This window comes from Miscanthus floridulus, chromosome 16 (genome assembly GCF_019320115.1).
Source record: "Miscanthus floridulus cultivar M001 chromosome 16, ASM1932011v1, whole genome shotgun sequence".
NCBI classification, from domain to species: domain Eukaryota; kingdom Viridiplantae; phylum Streptophyta; class Magnoliopsida; order Poales; family Poaceae; genus Miscanthus; species Miscanthus floridulus.
In genome coordinates, this window is record NC_089595.1 from 31,347,499 (window position 1) to 31,363,920 (window position 16,422).

Genomic DNA, 16,422 nt, shown 5'->3' on the forward strand with positions numbered 1-16,422 from the left:
AGGAGAGGTCCGCGGGTAGAGTCAGTGCTGCAGTCCGTGACTGGCCGGAGTTATCGTCCGTGATGGAGGAGCCCACCTTGTCATCACCACCTGCAAATTTGCATAAACACACGGCGATTTTAGTATAGGAGCAACAAGCAAGCTAGCAAGTTCTTGTTTCTGTGACTGTGAGAATGAAGAATCCATACCTGAAGCGCAGATGGCAACATCGTCTGCTACCTCCTGAACAACTTCTTGTTCCGACAAGTCAGCTGTGGAAGGAGGCTTTGGCTGTGTTGTGTTAACTGTAGACTGGCTGCGTCTTCGCGGCCTTAGGCGTTCTCGGTGGCTCCTCTCGCCTTCGGTTGAAAGGAAATCACGCTTTACGAATCGTGGAAGCTTCGAGTGGTTGTCAAGTGCTTTCTTAATGGCAGTTTGTAAAACGCTTCTGAAAAGTAGATAAATATTTTTTTTTATATTTCCGTTGCAATGTAAAAGCTTATTATCTTCTAATTAAATTTGAACCAACGGGAGAATTGAATTTGAAGAGTAGTCATTTTTAGTCAGTAAATTATAATATTGTTTTTTTTCTGACCAATGTTGATAATAGCAATATTATAATGTTTATTCATAAGTTTTCCATGCATTAATTCTATTTCTGCCCAATGGTGATATAGAATTAGTGTATAAGAATGTTGTATGTTTTAATTTTGACCAATGTTAAATTAAGGCATGCAATTATTATGTCATATTTTTCTCACTATCTCTGACAGTGTTTTTCAGAACTCAACCTAATGGCTTTTATCTCGCACATACCGCCTCTTGAAGGGGCAACTACAGGGTATGGCGAGAGAAGTATGAACTAGCAATTGCGCTGTCTGAAAATGACCTAGCGCTTACCTTCCCGTGTCCGACTGAGCCAGTGGACCCGGTGAGGGAAGATAATGAGACTGATGCTGATTTCACTGCTCGGCAGCGAGATCATGCCGAAGTGCGGATGAAGTATGATCTCGAACGCAAGAAATGGGATATTTTAAACTACAAGTGCTTGATGGTGGCTAAGTCCATAATTTCAGATGCAATAAGAGGGTCTATCCCAGATTGTGATACCGCCACAGAGTATCTTAAGAAGGTGGAGAGTCAGTTCACTGGCTCTTCAAAGGCTTATGCCAGTACTTTGATCAAGAAATTGTTCAATGAGAAGTATAATAGTGGCGGTATCAGAGAGCACATACTGAAGATGAGCAACACGGCTTCGAAGCTGAAGCCAATGGATTTGGGGCTCAAGGATGAGTTCCTAATTCATTTGGTTTTTGCTTCATTGCCAAAGGAATATGAAACTTTTGTTGTTAATTACAATATGCAGCCCGATAAGTGGGATATAGAGAAGCTCATCGTAATGTGTGTTCAAGAAGAGGAGATGCTGAAATCCTTACAGGGTGACTCTGCTAATCTTGTCAAAGACAACAAGAAGAAGAACTTCAATAAGAATGCCAAACCTCAAGGGAAAGCCCCTCAGAATGACCACCATCCGAAGAACAACAATGCTCAAGTTGAGAAGGATCAGTGTAAATGGTGCAAGAAGCATGGACACTACCAGAGGGACTATCCAGACTTTCTGAAGAGGGGTGAGGATTTCATTATATTCATAGATGAATTCTTGTATTTAAATTATGCAAAATCTACTTGGTGGATTGATTCAGGTGCAACTGTTCATGTTGCAAATTCATTTTAGGGATTCTGTACGAGGAGGACCCTGCAAAGAGGAGAAAGAAGAATTAAAGTAGCAAATGAAGTTGAAGCTGAAGTTGAAGCCATCGAAGATCTCTCTCTAGAATTAGTTGATGGTTTTGTACTTAAGCTTTCAGATGTTCTATATGTACCCTCTTTGCGAAGAAACTTAATAAATGTTTCACGTTTAGATGACGATGAATATAATTGCCACTTTGGAAATGGCAAATGTCGGATTATGATTAATAATAAGTGTGTTGGTCTTGCCTTCCGACAAGACAAGCTTTATTTATTATCACTTTCTGAGAATGTGAATGATGTGAGCACTGAGCATGAGAATGTCTCCTCGTCTACGAATGCTAATAATAAGCGAAAGGGAGTTCATGATACATCATCGAAATTATGGCACTGTCGTTTAGGCTATATTTCGAGGGGAGAATAGAGCGATTGATTAAGAAATCACTTCTTCCGCCTTTAGAATTTTTAGATTTAGAACAATGCATAGATTGCATAAAAGGAAAGTATGTTAAGAAAATAAAGAAAGATGCCAAATAAAGCGCATGAATTTTAGAAATAGTTCACACAGATATCTATGGTCCTTTTCCTGTGAAGAGTGTGGATGGTTATGATTCATTTATAACATTCATAGATGATTATTCTCGTTTTGGTTATATTTATTCAATTAAAGAAAGATCAGAAACATTAGATAAATTTAAGATATTTAAGGCTAAAGTAGAAAATCAGCACAACTTAAAGATTAAGGTAGTAAGGTCCGTCCATGGAGGAGAGTACTACGGTCGACACACCCTATATGGCCAAGTTCCTGGACCCTTTGCCTTACAGGAAAATGGCATAGTAGCCTAGTATTCTACACCAGGCGAGCTTCAGCAGAATGGAGTAGCTGAAAGACGCAACCGTACCTTAATGGATATGGTGAGAAGCATGATAAGTTACTCTACCCTACCGATAAGTTTATGGATGGAGGCGTTAAAAACCGCCATTCATATACTTAATCGAGTGTCAAGCAAGTCGATGCCCAAAACACCGTATGAGTTGTGGACAGAAAAGGAACCCTCACTTAACTATTTACGTGTGTGGGGTTGTCCAGCTGAGGTAAAAGTTTTTAACCCAAACATAGGGAAGCTAGACTCCAAGACAGTCAGTTGCCATTTCATTGGCTATCCAGAAAAGTCAAAAGGTTATCGCTTCTATTGTCCTGACAAATAAACGAGGGACAAATAAACGAAGTTTGTAGAAACAAGACATGTTGTTTTTTTGGAGGATGATATGATCTGGGGGAGCATGGCAACGCGATAAATTAGTTTTGAAGAGAAACGGGTATACGTGCCCACTCCTATGGTTCAGGAGCCATTCTTCATGCTACCTGTTGTTGTTGTACCAACAGTGCAAGACACTGTAGTAACAGCACCTGTTGTTAGTTCTCCTGTGGCAACAATGAATGAACATGATGAACCTATCCTTCAGGATCCCCAAGAACCCATTGTCACACATGAGGGAGAGCAACAATAGCCTCATATAGAACAAGCGTCATCTAACGAGGCCCCTAGAAGGTCTCAAAAGAGTCAGGAGATCAGTCATTCCTAATGACTACGAAGTTTATGAATGTGAGAAATTTTAAATGGAGGGTGATCCCACCTCATTGAAGAAGCCATGAGAAGCGCTCACTCATCCAAGTGGCTTGAAGCCATGGAAGATGAAATGAAATCAATGAAAATCAACGGTGTTTGGGACTTAGAAATAATTCCTAAAGGAGCCAAGACAGTAGGTTATAAATGGGTCTACAAAACCAAACATGACTCCAAAGGGAATATAGAAAGATTCAAAGTGCGACTTATGGCGAAAGGCTTCACGCAAAGAGAAGGTATAGATTATAATGAGACATTTTCTCCAGTCTCATGTAAGGATTCTTTTAGAATCATAATGGCGCTTGTAGCACATTACGATTTAGAATTACATCATATGGATGTAAAGACGGCGTTCCTAAACGGGGATCTGGAAAAAAATGTTTACATGGCACAACCGAAAGGTTTTGTTGTGGAAGGAAAAGAATGTATGCGATGCCGCCTGAAGAAATCCATTTACGGATTAAAATAAGCTTCAAGACAGTGGTATTTGAAGTTTGATAGTACAATAAGAAAGTTTGGGTTTCAAGAAAATGTAGAGGACAATTGCTTTTATGCAAAGTTCAAGAATGGAAAATACATTTTCCTAGTCTTGTATGTGGATGACATCTTGCTCGCTAGCAGTGATGTTAATCTACTACTAGAAACAAAGAAGTTCTTGTCCTCGAAGTTTGATATGAAGGATCTCGGTGAAGCTTCATTTGTTCTAGGAATAGAGATTCACCGAGATAGAGAAAAGAGAGTTTTAGGATTATCACAAAAGACATACTTAGAAAAAATTCTAAAGAAATACAGTATGTAAAATTATAAGTCTTCACCTGCTCCCATTGTAAAGGGCGACAGATATGGGGAATTTCAATGTTCCAGGAACCAATATGAGATCGATCAAATGAAAGCGGTTCCATATAATTCAGCTGTCGAAAGTTTACAGTATGCTCAAGTGTGTACTCGCCCTGACTTAGCATTTGTTACCGGGTTACTTGGCAGATATTAGAGTAATCCAAGAATAGAACATTGAAAATTAGTAAAGAAAGTTTTGTGTTACCTCCAAAGTACAAAGGGTCTCATGCTAACGTACAGAAGATCTGATTCCCTGCACATAGAGGGGTATACAGATTCTAATTATGCGGGAGATGACAGAAAATCCACGTCAGGATATATATTTACTCTCGCAGGAGGAGTTATATCGTGGAAAAGCTCAAAGCAAATTGTCACTACATCGTCCACAATGTATGCCGAGTTTGTAGCATGTTATGAGGCCACGGGGCAGGTGAATTGGCTGAAGAAATTCATGTCCGGGTTGAAAGTGGTAGACGACATACATAAACCACTCAAGTTATACTACGATAATAATCCAACAGTATGTTATGCTCACAACAATAAGTCAAGTGGTGCTGCCAAACGCATTGACATAAAGTATTATGTTGTGAAAGACAAAGTCTGGGATCATATAATTAGTCTTGAGCATATAAGAACAGAAAAGATGCTCGTAGATCTGCTTACAAAAGGCTTACCACCTAGCGTGTTCAGAGAACACTTAGCCAGCATGGTTTTAAGGGAAAGCATATGATTTCTGGACAATAAGGGTCTAGTTGAGAATCTGTTTCAAAACAAAGAGGTGCATTGTAGCTGTTTAATCTAATGGCAACTGACCGTGACGATGAGGCACGCTCTATGCATTGATCTGTGATGGAATGGGAACAAGATAAAGTAAGTAAGTTGAGTTTAAGTCATAAGGTGAGGTCAAGGGGAAGAATGTTAGATGATATCCACCAATTGGCCGGTCAATTGGGCCCTTGGATCCGCGCCCTGATCGGAGGTGCCCAACCGTTCCATGGTTGGTGGACCCCCGTCGCACAGCGCCATAAAAAGGGAGGTGGGGGCTAGGGCACAACACATGAGGTTCACCTGAGCCACCAGACGCCCCACCTACGGTCCCTAAACCCTAACCGATCTAAGTGGGGGTGCTGCCAGCGACGGGAAGACCGCCATCGGACACCGCCGCCTCTACACCGCCGTCACAGCGATAGCGCCCTCACCGTCGGTCTTCACCACGCCACCGTCAAGCAAACCCCATGGCCAGTTCGTCTTCCACGAAGGCGGCTGATGGTTTGCACCTCCTCAACCCCTATCTCTCTCTCACTCTATCTGTTAATCTCGTACTAGTACATGTTCTAGGGTTTACACTTCATCAAATGTCAGTAGGTATGCTAGATCTATGGCTAGTGATCCTGTAACGATTCTATCAAATGGATGTGGGTCAAGGACAGTGTCCCACACATCATCCTCTTCTCTTCCCTTCTTTACCAGCTTCTCTTGTCTCCTACTAGCTTGCTCTGCTCACCACCGCCGGAGATCCACCACGCCCCAGAGCTCCACCCGCCGGAGCTTCACTGCACCCCGAACCTCCGCCGGCCAAAGCTCCGCCTGCCGGTGCTCCACCATGCCCACAAGCTCGGCCCCCTAATCACCGCCCTGACACCACACCCCACAGCTTTGCCCCCGAGCTTTGAGCCCAACACCGTGCCCCAGAGCTCCTCGCCCCGATGCCGCCCAAGCACCGCCCAGTCCATTGCCGAGCGTAGCCGCTCCGCCCCCGACGCCCGACCCCGATGTCGCACCCCCGAAGCACCACTGCCGACACTACGCCGCCCTCAAGCATGCCTGTTCCGCCCCCGACATGTGCCTCCGAGCTCCGGGCTCGATGTCAAACACATGCCAAGTGGATACATCGAAACTAGGATTTGTAAAACTAAAGCTCCAACGCTTAGAAATTAAAACCTACATAAAATTTATCTAGATACGCTCTAAGATATTCTAGTGTATCTATTCTTACAAGGAGGTGGCAAAGTTTTGCAACCTATGTTCCTATTTGACAATAGTTTCTTGTATTATAGATTTGTAATGACAACTCACTAAAGAACCTTTAGAACGTACTTAGGCAAAACAAAACTATAGCATATATGCACTGCTACTTGTGGATCAAAACTTTGGTACATTTGGCCCCACAATTAGTCGTGCGGAAACTGTACTATTATATTTATATTACAGGAAACTGGTAACTTGTTTTCCAATTTTTAGCAATATATTGGGAGAGAAATACTTAGTCGAACTAACTTATTATAAGTGAAAAGTCAAGTTGCGCCTTATAAATGCTCTTAGTTATAATCTAAGGGATTTTCTCCTTATCAAGTGACTAATACTTTGTATGTGTACTATGCACATTTTCAAGCCTATCAGACAAAGAAAAAGCATTTATGATAATTTAACTATCTCTCTAACCATCCGCTTCCTTCAACGGCATGAGAGCAGCCAATTTCTTGCAGAAAAAAAAGAATGATGCCCAAAGCTTTACTAGAAGGAAATTAAAATAGGTTTCTTAACCGAATGGATGTGGCATGCTGAAAGTATACACCCGTGTGTACCTTTTTGTCCGAAGGAATTCATTGATTTCCATGATCAGCTGCTGTATGCTCCCTGCTTCTGTCATATGATAAGGTCGACCTGTCACCTCGCTGAGAATGGTTCTCAAAATCTTAACCATATCAGAAGTCCGTGACACCGACAAGAAAGCACGGCACTGGAACTGATTCTTCAACTCTTCATACACTCTGTTTGCAAGGGTTGTCTTTCCAATTCCTCCAATTCCCACAATAGAGACTATCTTCGGTTGCTGTGATGAAATACCACCATCATCCTTCGTGAGAAATGAAATTAACTCTTGTTTTGCTTTATCGATACCCACAAGCCTTGAAGCATGCTCAAATATGGCAAGAGCTCTCGGATCTACGGTCACTTTGCTTGTGTTCATGACAGTCTCACGCATCTTGTATCTCGCATTTCTTTCACTCACCTCCACTTGGACTTTCAGGTCTTGAATCGCCTTGGCGATTTGACGGCGGGCCTTGGTCTTGGCCAGTAGGTTCTTGCATTTGCCGATGAAGCCATCTGGTTTGGTTGACTCCTCATGGATACGGATTCTGAACTCGTCGAGGCTGTCCTCGATGTCATAGGAGAGCTCTCGCACCTCCTTCATCCACGCCCTGTCTTGCACATCAGGATCCTCCCCTTCCGACTTCTTCAGAAGGAACGCGTGCATAGCTTCCAGTTCCCGAATGAGGAACTTGACCTCACCGCGCACGCCTTTGAAACGCTTGTACTCATCGCTGAGCAAAGCAGCAAGCTTGTCCAGGACGGGGCCCAAGGCCCCGTCGCTGCGCTCACCAGGAAATCCAGCATGGCCGCTAGTAGTAGAACAAGCTCTAAGCTTTTGTTCGGTTCAGTTGGCGTGGTTGCGTGGATACTGGATAGGATGCAGGGAGTAGCTCTGGTTCCGGTCAAGCGTGGGGCCCTCATTTCTCCATACGCCACTCATCCATTCCACCTACAGTTCACTAGTCATTTGCGCGCGCCCTTGGCGCGAGTGATGATGGAAGATGTTTTTTATAAAAAAAAAAAACAGATGGTGAACAATAAAACAGCGAGCACATATTACATGAAACATGAGGGTTGTCCAGACAGCACGTAAATGTTCTAGGAGGTAAGGCCACGGCAGGACCACAGGTGTCTTACATAATTATACATAAAAGTGCTAGGAGCAGACTGCCAACGAGGCATACACCCCATTCGCTTGTTGGTTTCATCCAGGCTTATTCATCCAGCCAACAGTATTTTTCTCTCACAACAAATCAGCACCAGCCAGCTCAAACCAGTCTAGAAACCAACCAGCGAAGGCAGGTAAGGCAAAGCAGCGCATGCTTAGATAGAAGACCGAAGAAAGAGGTGCCAGCTTCTGAGGTTTCACCCATCTTTGGCAGCTTCAATAAAGGTGCCAGCTCCGATCCGACTCAAAGCCACGAGCGGGTGAATAATCTGAGAAGTGTGTGTATAGATGTTAGTGTGTATCATGCTATTGCAAGCGTGTTGGTAGAAAGGCAGAGGTGTAGCTGCTGGTATACCTCAGGGTAGGTAGAAAGTCTCCTACGAGGAAACGCTATAGGAGGAAGAGCTGCTGTCGGATGCATATCCGAGGTACCCTGCACGTTGAAGCCTTGCATTGGCTGCAAGCCATATAGAAGCATGATCACTAAACTATCAAGACGGCAAACTCTTAGTTTGTTATGAATGTTACCTCTATGCTGCCAAGCATAGGCCTCTTGAAGCACTTCCCTGTCGTAGCCCAGCTTCGCGACTAATTTAAATAGTGGAGGAAACAGCGATGAAAATAAGGCAACAGAAAAGGCAGTAATGAAATGTTCTGTTAGTGCAATCAAAGGTGGAACACACGATTATCACCTGTGTCAAAGGATGCATCAGAAGCAGCTGAGCCGAAATTAGCTGGATTGGCATGGACCTCGTTCTCTACAAATTCTGGTGCCTCAGAATGGTTGTAGGCCGACATTGTGACAGGAAACACCACGTTGGTCACCTCGTGCGGGCCTGGATACTGTAAACCGGCCTCACCAGATTTTGGGATAGAGTCTTTGTTGAGTGCGTATGCATCGACACGGCATACTGTAATCAGATAGTGAGAAGATACAGAATCTTTGCAAACTATAACCAACTACCCAAAACAGCATGACCAACAAAACCACATCTCTGCATATTGAGGTTGCAAAATGAAGGCAAAAACTTTCTAGGCCACCACCAAAAAAGTCAATCTATGTTGTGTAAATAAGTAGAACTAAGCACGGGCGACAGCCGGGGCCGCCGAAAATATCTCACGGTAAACAATGTTCTGTGTCTCATCTGTGCATTCACCGTCTTTGTCCTCTATGACCATGACCATGTTTTGAAGTAACTCGGGAAACAGCAACATATAGCTGGCCATGGCTGAAAACTGGATTTTTTAGGTAGATGCCAACATTGGACAGGGTCTGTCCTTGACTCTTATTAATTGTCGTGGCATAGCAGACCTTGATCTGAAACTGACATCGCTCTAGGGCAAAGGGTAATCTTGTGTTCTTAAGCGTTAGGCAGATCCTTGGTATATGCACAATATCCCCAGTATGTGTTCCAGTTATTATTCGTGCCTCTATCAACATGTCACCAAGATTTGTGACAATGAGCCTAGTGCCATTACACAACGTACCCACCAGATTGGTCAAGATTTCTAAGCATCATTATGGGGAGACCTTTTTTAAGTATGAGCCTATGATGGGGAAAATTGTTGCCATTCAAAGAATTCAAGAACTCAATGGGATATAACAAATCATAAGACTCATGGGTCCCCAGGGATTTAGCTATTCTATCAGAGCTTAAGTATTCCCTCTCTTTACTAGGTATCAAGGACACAATATGCGAGTTTATATTTTCTGCAGCTTCATTGGTCGGAGTCAAAATAGCACGGTTCTGGAGATAGTGCTGGTCAGAGTATCTTGTAGATAGGTCTGGGTACACAGCCTCAACGATGGAGGCAATCTTGTCTCCCTGTGGCATAAGCAACAGGTCACGAGGTATCCTAACACACGATGCCTCTGTCTCGCTGTCGTTTCTAATGGCTTCTACACTGCCCTCACCAATATCTAGCACCCACTTACTGAATTCAGCAATCTCTTTTTGTGCCTCTACGCTCAAGTCTGGACAGCGAAGCCTCATATTTATAGTTAGAGACAAGACCTTAACATGTTTCCACAGTGGAGAATTAACGATGGCAGCATGTACAACCTCTGCTCTTCCACCACCCTCAACAATAGGGAGTATTTGCCTCAAATCACCGCCAAGCACAACAACCTTGCCACCAAAAACCAATTTTTCAGCACCCTCTGCCCCACGCGATAAAAGGTCTCTAAAGGTTCTATCTAAAGCTTCAAACGCATGGCGATGCGTCATTAAAGCCTCATCCCAAATGACCAGTGATGCCGATTCGATAAGCTCACAAAGCATAGAACCACGCTTGATGTCACAACTGAACAGTCATCTAAGTCACATGGTACCTTAAAGCGTGAATGGGCAGTACGACCACCTGGTAACAGCAAAGCTGCCACACCAGATGAAGCAACAACAAGAACAATTTTCTGGTGTGCACGCAGCCAAGCAACTACAGCCCCCCAAAGAAAAGTCTTACCGGTACCCCAGTAACCAGACACAAAGAAGATGCCTGGCCTATCATTCAAAACAGTTTCTGTGATCGATCTAAAGGCACTAAGCTGCTGTTCATTTAGCTTGCTTACTAAATCCTCGACCTCACCCATCAATTGATCTGTACCATACGGCAGTTCTTCCTGTATGAGTCTATTACCAGAAGCAGATTCTAAGTTTACAGTCATCTGAGGTAAATTACGGTCCCTCATTCTTGCCCCATTTCTCGAAAAAAGATCCGAAAGCTCCTCAAGCAAGTAGTTTTTAAGGTCTGCATCAGAAATCTGGTACTGAGTGTTACCTACAAGCTCTCTAAAGCGGTACTGTATGTCATCAGCTAGAAGTCACCAAACCTTTTCAAAAAAAGCATACTCATCATTGACCTCGCAGAAAAGTAACATAGTGACAAACAATTTCCTAAGTAGCGAAGATGTTGCCCAGGCAGCCGCTTCGTCGAAGGCATCATACCATTCCTTATCATCGCCAAGAAGGCCACGAGCGCCACAGGCCAACTTGAACGTAGGATAAAGGACACCGTTGTATCTCCTAACGTCTTCATAGCTCTGCGCGCCTCTAACTACAAGCAGCAGCATCCTAAGGAAATACCTTTCACCAACAGACGGGTGAACATAATAAAGACGACCTATCTTGACAGTGGGCCACCGCCTACAGTCCCAGGATTTAGATGAGGAATCCCGCTTCCACTTGGAAGGGAACTCACAGTAGGTAAGCTGCCTGCCTGCATCGCTATTTTGGTTGGCCACAAACCATTCAGTTAGCATTGTTTTGCGCAAGAATTCCTCAGAGGCAATATCTGCTACATCCGCATCTGGGTCATATACTATGCAGTTGTCATCTGGAAGGTGCACCGGCAACCGCTCGACAGATGGAGTGTCTGTGGATGTCAAAACCAAAAATCCGCCAACATGCATCTTGTTCACATATATATCTACAGTCCAAATATTCTTTGACCTCATCAACTGGCCTAGGCTGACCATCACAGTTGGCCGCCTCCCCGCCTCTCACTCTCTGTATATAAACCTTGCCACGATCAGCGCCTTTGGTGACACATTTGAATAGGTATTTAATAAAAAAATCCTTTGTTGCACCACTCTACATTGATATGAGCTTGATATTTTTTAAGCAAAAACATGTTATAAGGCACAACCCAGGCATTGTCTAGTTTTGTGTTACCTTTTTCAATGTATCTTTTATTATTGGACCTTTTATACACAGCAAAACTATTCTCTTCAACGCTTGTCTCATTCTGATATGGTTTTGGAAATCTCTTTGAACACTTACCATTCTTCATGCATGGACAGGTCTCATGGCCTGGACCACACAGGCCATGGATCATATGTTTAGCAACTAAAGCATACACAAGAGGGTCTCTTCGTGGGTCGGGAATCTCAGCACTTATGAACTCATCGATGATTGCGGGCGATGGGTGTGAGGTGTCCCGAACAAGCCACACGATAATATGGGCATGGGGAAGTCCACGCTTTTGGGACTCAACAGTATGCAGCACTGGGCAAGCAAAAAAAACAAGCATCAAACACCTACAAATCCACTACATCGTATCCCAACAGAGCCTAAATTTCCAGGTAGCAGTAACACATACCAGCAGCGCTTACGGGACCAAAAACGGAGCCATTTCGTATGTCACCGAGAAGCTCTTCAAGCTTCATATTGTACACCCTAACCACTATATCTGCTCTATCTGTTGGTTTCTGACCAGGTTCAGACGATAACGCCCCCGCGTTCTTGCCACGTGCAGTAACACCGTTGTAAACCACACCAACCTGATAACCACGCTCACCATAGGGGAACAGAAGCGGGTATTGCAGGGACATAAACGCAGGATGCAAAGAAGAAATATGCTGCAAATGGCCGGATTTTGCCTGTATAACTATATCACGTTGAAAGGTGTCTAGGGAGAAATCACCAACAACAAGCATGGCCAGCTGTTCGGTAGTGGGCAGGTTGTACTGAACAGGGTCCCCCTCCCTCGCCCCTATGATCCTGACTACGAACTCTTCATCGCCATTTTCTTCTAGCCTATCTCTTGCCAATCTAAACTGCTTAGCCAATGGGTTGTGTGCGTCCAACATTTCGAGCAGGTCCCCTATAACCGCAGGCTCCAGAGGCTCAGAGGGGCGTTCATCCGGGTGCAGTGCGCGTATCCTATTCCTGACCTCGTTAGCAGTATCATATATATAGAGCTGGATAAACTTCGGACGCTGGCCACTATCTGGAAGAAGCGATCCTATACGATGGTGAACCTGGCCAGATATCTTGAAGGCAGGGAGACCACGTCCATCATTCATCGACCTATCTATGTTCGCACCCATCGATGTAAATGCAAATAGGCAGTTGTATGGTCGTATGTTTTTTAAGAATTTTCTACACCGAGAGTCACCATCGAATCTGGCAAGAGATGCAATTGGTTCGGGCCGCTGTTTATAAGGGGGCAGGACAACCTTCCCACCCTTACAGCACCTATTATAAATAATCTGGCCACCTCTCACGCTGGACTCTGATTTTACGCATTCATGCAACCAAAACATAGCATGGCAATATCTACATTCATAATCCGGTGTCCCATAGTCAGAACGGCCAGAATACGTTGCTACCCACCCCAAGCAGTCGAACCAGGCACATATAAAACAAAACCAACAAAGAGCAAGCACACAATTAGCAAACAGCACCATACAATACATGGCTGACTCTATCACAAAATGAACAAACCTTTTAGCGCATCGATATAATCCTGCGTGAAGCGACCACAGCCCTGAGCAGCATTAGAACAACCCACCAACCCTAACACAACACACTCGACAATACAACGAGAAATATCAATGCGGACCGCACAGGAAATAGAACAGCCAGAAGGAACACTATTTTTTTCTGGTCTAGGTACTTTTTCCTCTTACAACGTGCCTCCGCAGGCGAGAGGATGGCTGGCAAATAGCAGGCACCTTCGGCTGTTCCAAATAAGCAGTTAACCTACAGCCCGAGACAGCGAACTGCATAGACAAGACACGCTAGACACTACATACCCTTCCTTTTACGGGATCGGGAGGCACCGACCGCCACGTTAGGCTGCGAAGAAGCTATGAATGGTAGATAGTGAATAAATCAAAATAGTTCTATCCGCAACAAATAGATCATAGAATCCTTAAAAGCATCAGGCAAGGCAACGTACAAGGACCTGCATGAGCACCATAGGCACCAGGCATCACACCAGCTGTCCCCACCAGAAGACCTTAACAAGGACAAAGCCAGGAAAGACTGTTCATTCCTGTGTCTCAGAGCTGGAAAAATTGGACGCCACACACCGTCAGAGCTACACACTCCCCAGCACACAACATGCTGTCAAACAAGGAGACTCAACAACGACACTTCCTTCATCAGGCAGTCAGACTGCACAGCCAATTCTTGTCGCTCTCTTGCCAACCTACCAACCATCCCTGCTGCCCTGGCAGCAATCGAAACGGACGCGCTGGAAACCTTCCTATACATAACTGTTAGATTTATAGGATCATTAAGAGCATAGATCTAGCCGGCAGAATGGTTCTATTCGGGATAAAAGATGTAGTGCATCTTAGTACATATAGAACTATAGAGAAGGGTGAGAGGTGAGACGTCACCGGGCATCGGAGGGTTTGGCGGTGGAGCTGGAGCCGTCCATGGCGATGTCGGTGATGTTGTGAGGGCGGTGAAGTCCGGCGCAGCGGTGGCGATGCAGAGACGACGGTGAAGTCAGTGGCGGCTTCCCGTCGCTGGCAGCACGTTCTCTTTAGATCGGGTTAGGGTTTCTCTCCTCGGAACTGAAATAATGTGGTGATGAACAGAGATAAGACATGGATCCAAAAGGAGCAATTTGACGGGGTCGTTGGACATATCCAGCATCAACAAGTTCCTCTGGAACATAAATCTGTGATCCAAGTGCTTGTAACTCAACGAGCATCTCAATTGTTGTGATACAACAGATCTGACGTGATTTTTCATTCACATTGAGTCTCTCGAGATTAATTTCACAGTCAACCAGCCAACCTTGCTTGCCTTGCAGAATGGTGTTTTTTTCCCGAGGCAATTCTACCATCTAATTTTTCATTGTGATAAAATCCAATGTCCCTATAAAACTTCAGCAGTCTATTGTTGAGACTGAGTATACGACCTGAGCCAGTAGAGAACCCTTCCGGAAAGGAGAACTTGACAGGGAGGGTTCTCTACTGGCTCAGGCCGCATACTCAGTCTCAACAATAGACTGCTGAAGTTTTATGGGGACATTGGATTTCATCACAATGAAGAATTAAATGCCAGAATTGCCTCGGAAAAAAAACATCATTCTACAAGGCAAGCAAGGTTGGCTGGTTGACTGTGAAATTAATCTCGAGAGAGTCAATGTGAATGAAAAATCACGTCAGATCTGTTGTACCACAACAATTGAGATGCTCGTTGAGTTACAAGCACTTGGATCACAGGTTTATGTTCCAGAGAAACTTGTTGATGCTGGATATGTCCAACGACCCCCTCAAATTGCTCCTTTTGGATCCATGTCTTATCTCTGTTCATCACCACATTATTTCAGTTCCGAGGAGAGAAATCCTAACCCGATCTAAAGAGAACGTGCTGCCAGTGACGGGAAGCCGCCACCGACTTCACCGTCGCCTCTGCATCGCCACCGCTGCGCCGGACTTCACCGCCCTCACAGCATCCCCGACATCGCCATGGACGCTCCAACTCCACCGCCAAACCCTCCGATGCCCGGTGACATCTCACCTCTCACCCTTCCCTCTCTGTCTCTCTATAGTTCTATATGTACTAAGATGCACTACATCTTTTATCCCGAATAGAACCATTCTACCAGCTAGATCTATGCTCTTAATAATCCTATAGATCTAACAATAACTACACCCTGAAAATTGTAATCAACGACAACAAATCCATACATTGTCTGCAAAAAAGCTATAGCCTGTAGCGCAGCCTGCTCGTAACCAGGGCCAGAAAAATTATCCCCGGTGCCTAAAAGAAAAAAAATGTGGCATGGCGCTACAGCTCCAGAGCAAGGCACGTCAACTTCGACTCCATAGATAGGTGATCCATCGCCGGTCCTCTCGAACACCACCGACGCATATAGCAACCCGCAACGAGCTGCCACAGCCTGCAGCGGCGCCAGATATGATGCACGCACAGCAAACATCGCACCGCTGCGTGTAGGCTAAGAAATGGGAAAATCTGAACCGAGAAAGAAACGAGAAACGAACAAGCATCACAGCATCCGCCCAATGTGGGGAAGAGAGAGATAAAAAAAAGGAAATAATCACAATGTCAGACACATCTACGGAACTTGAATCCCAAGGGAAGGACCATACCTACACGCAAGCCGTCAAGCGCAGCCCCGGGCGGACTTCCGGCGCAACTCCGGACGAGCTCCTCCGAGGTCCGGTGCACCTCGAACCGAGTTCTTCCGAGATCCGCCGCAGGCGCACGCTCCGCCGAGACCCAAATCCCACTCCAATACCTACGAACCAACCAAGACCATCCGCGCGGAGGGGAGGACCATCAGACGCAGAGGAAAACCGAGGACGGAGAGAGGCATAACGGAAGGCGAGCCGTAACGGAGGCGTTTTCCTCGCCTGGTCTCCGTCGTTCGGGGGGCGGAGCCGAGCGGGCGCACGGCGCCTGTAGCGCGCCGGCTCGGCCTAGCCCCAAACGTGCAATGTTTCACTGATCTGCGGGCCATCCCCCGTACGTCCCTGTACATGGGGCCTCCTCTACAGCCTTCCAGGGCCGCGGCAAGCGGGCCGCGAGGCAGACCGTTTTCTCCGGCGAAAAGTGTCGACCCTTTTCCCCGATGGAACGGCGCAGGCGGCAGCCGTTTGGCCCGCTGCAGGTGGGCCCCATGTACCCCTAGCCAACGGCAGCTCACCTGCACCGTTCTCTGCCCTCCGGTGCAACGCAAAACGAGGCAGACGTCGCACCA

At 45.4% G+C, this 16,422-nt stretch overlaps 1 protein-coding gene and 1 long non-coding RNA gene across 3 annotated transcripts; both read right to left on the reverse strand.

The window, feature by feature from the left end:
* Nucleotides 1-6,732: 6,732 nt before the first annotated feature.
* Nucleotides 6,733-7,755, reverse strand: LOC136510526 (disease resistance protein RGA5-like). The gene is made up of 2 exons (XM_066504943.1): nt 7,742-7,755; nt 6,733-7,615 (listed from the first exon to the last, which is right to left on the reverse strand). Exons 1-2 carry the CDS (start codon nt 7,753-7,755, stop codon nt 6,733-6,735), a joined length of 897 nt encoding a protein of 298 aa, XP_066361040.1.
* A 66-nt stretch (nt 7,756-7,821) lies between these two features.
* LOC136512757 (uncharacterized) lies at nt 7,822-16,055 on the reverse strand. Of its 2 annotated transcripts, none has more exons than XR_010773195.1 (5): nt 15,812-16,055; nt 8,649-8,834; nt 8,485-8,544; nt 8,312-8,413; nt 7,822-8,225 (listed from the first exon to the last, which is right to left on the reverse strand). It is a non-coding gene; the product is annotated as an uncharacterized lncRNA (long non-coding RNA). The 2 variants fall into 2 exon arrangements; XR_010773194.1 differs by having other exon boundaries at nt 8,649-8,867; nt 15,812-16,054.
* Nucleotides 16,056-16,422: the final 367 nt, after the last annotated feature.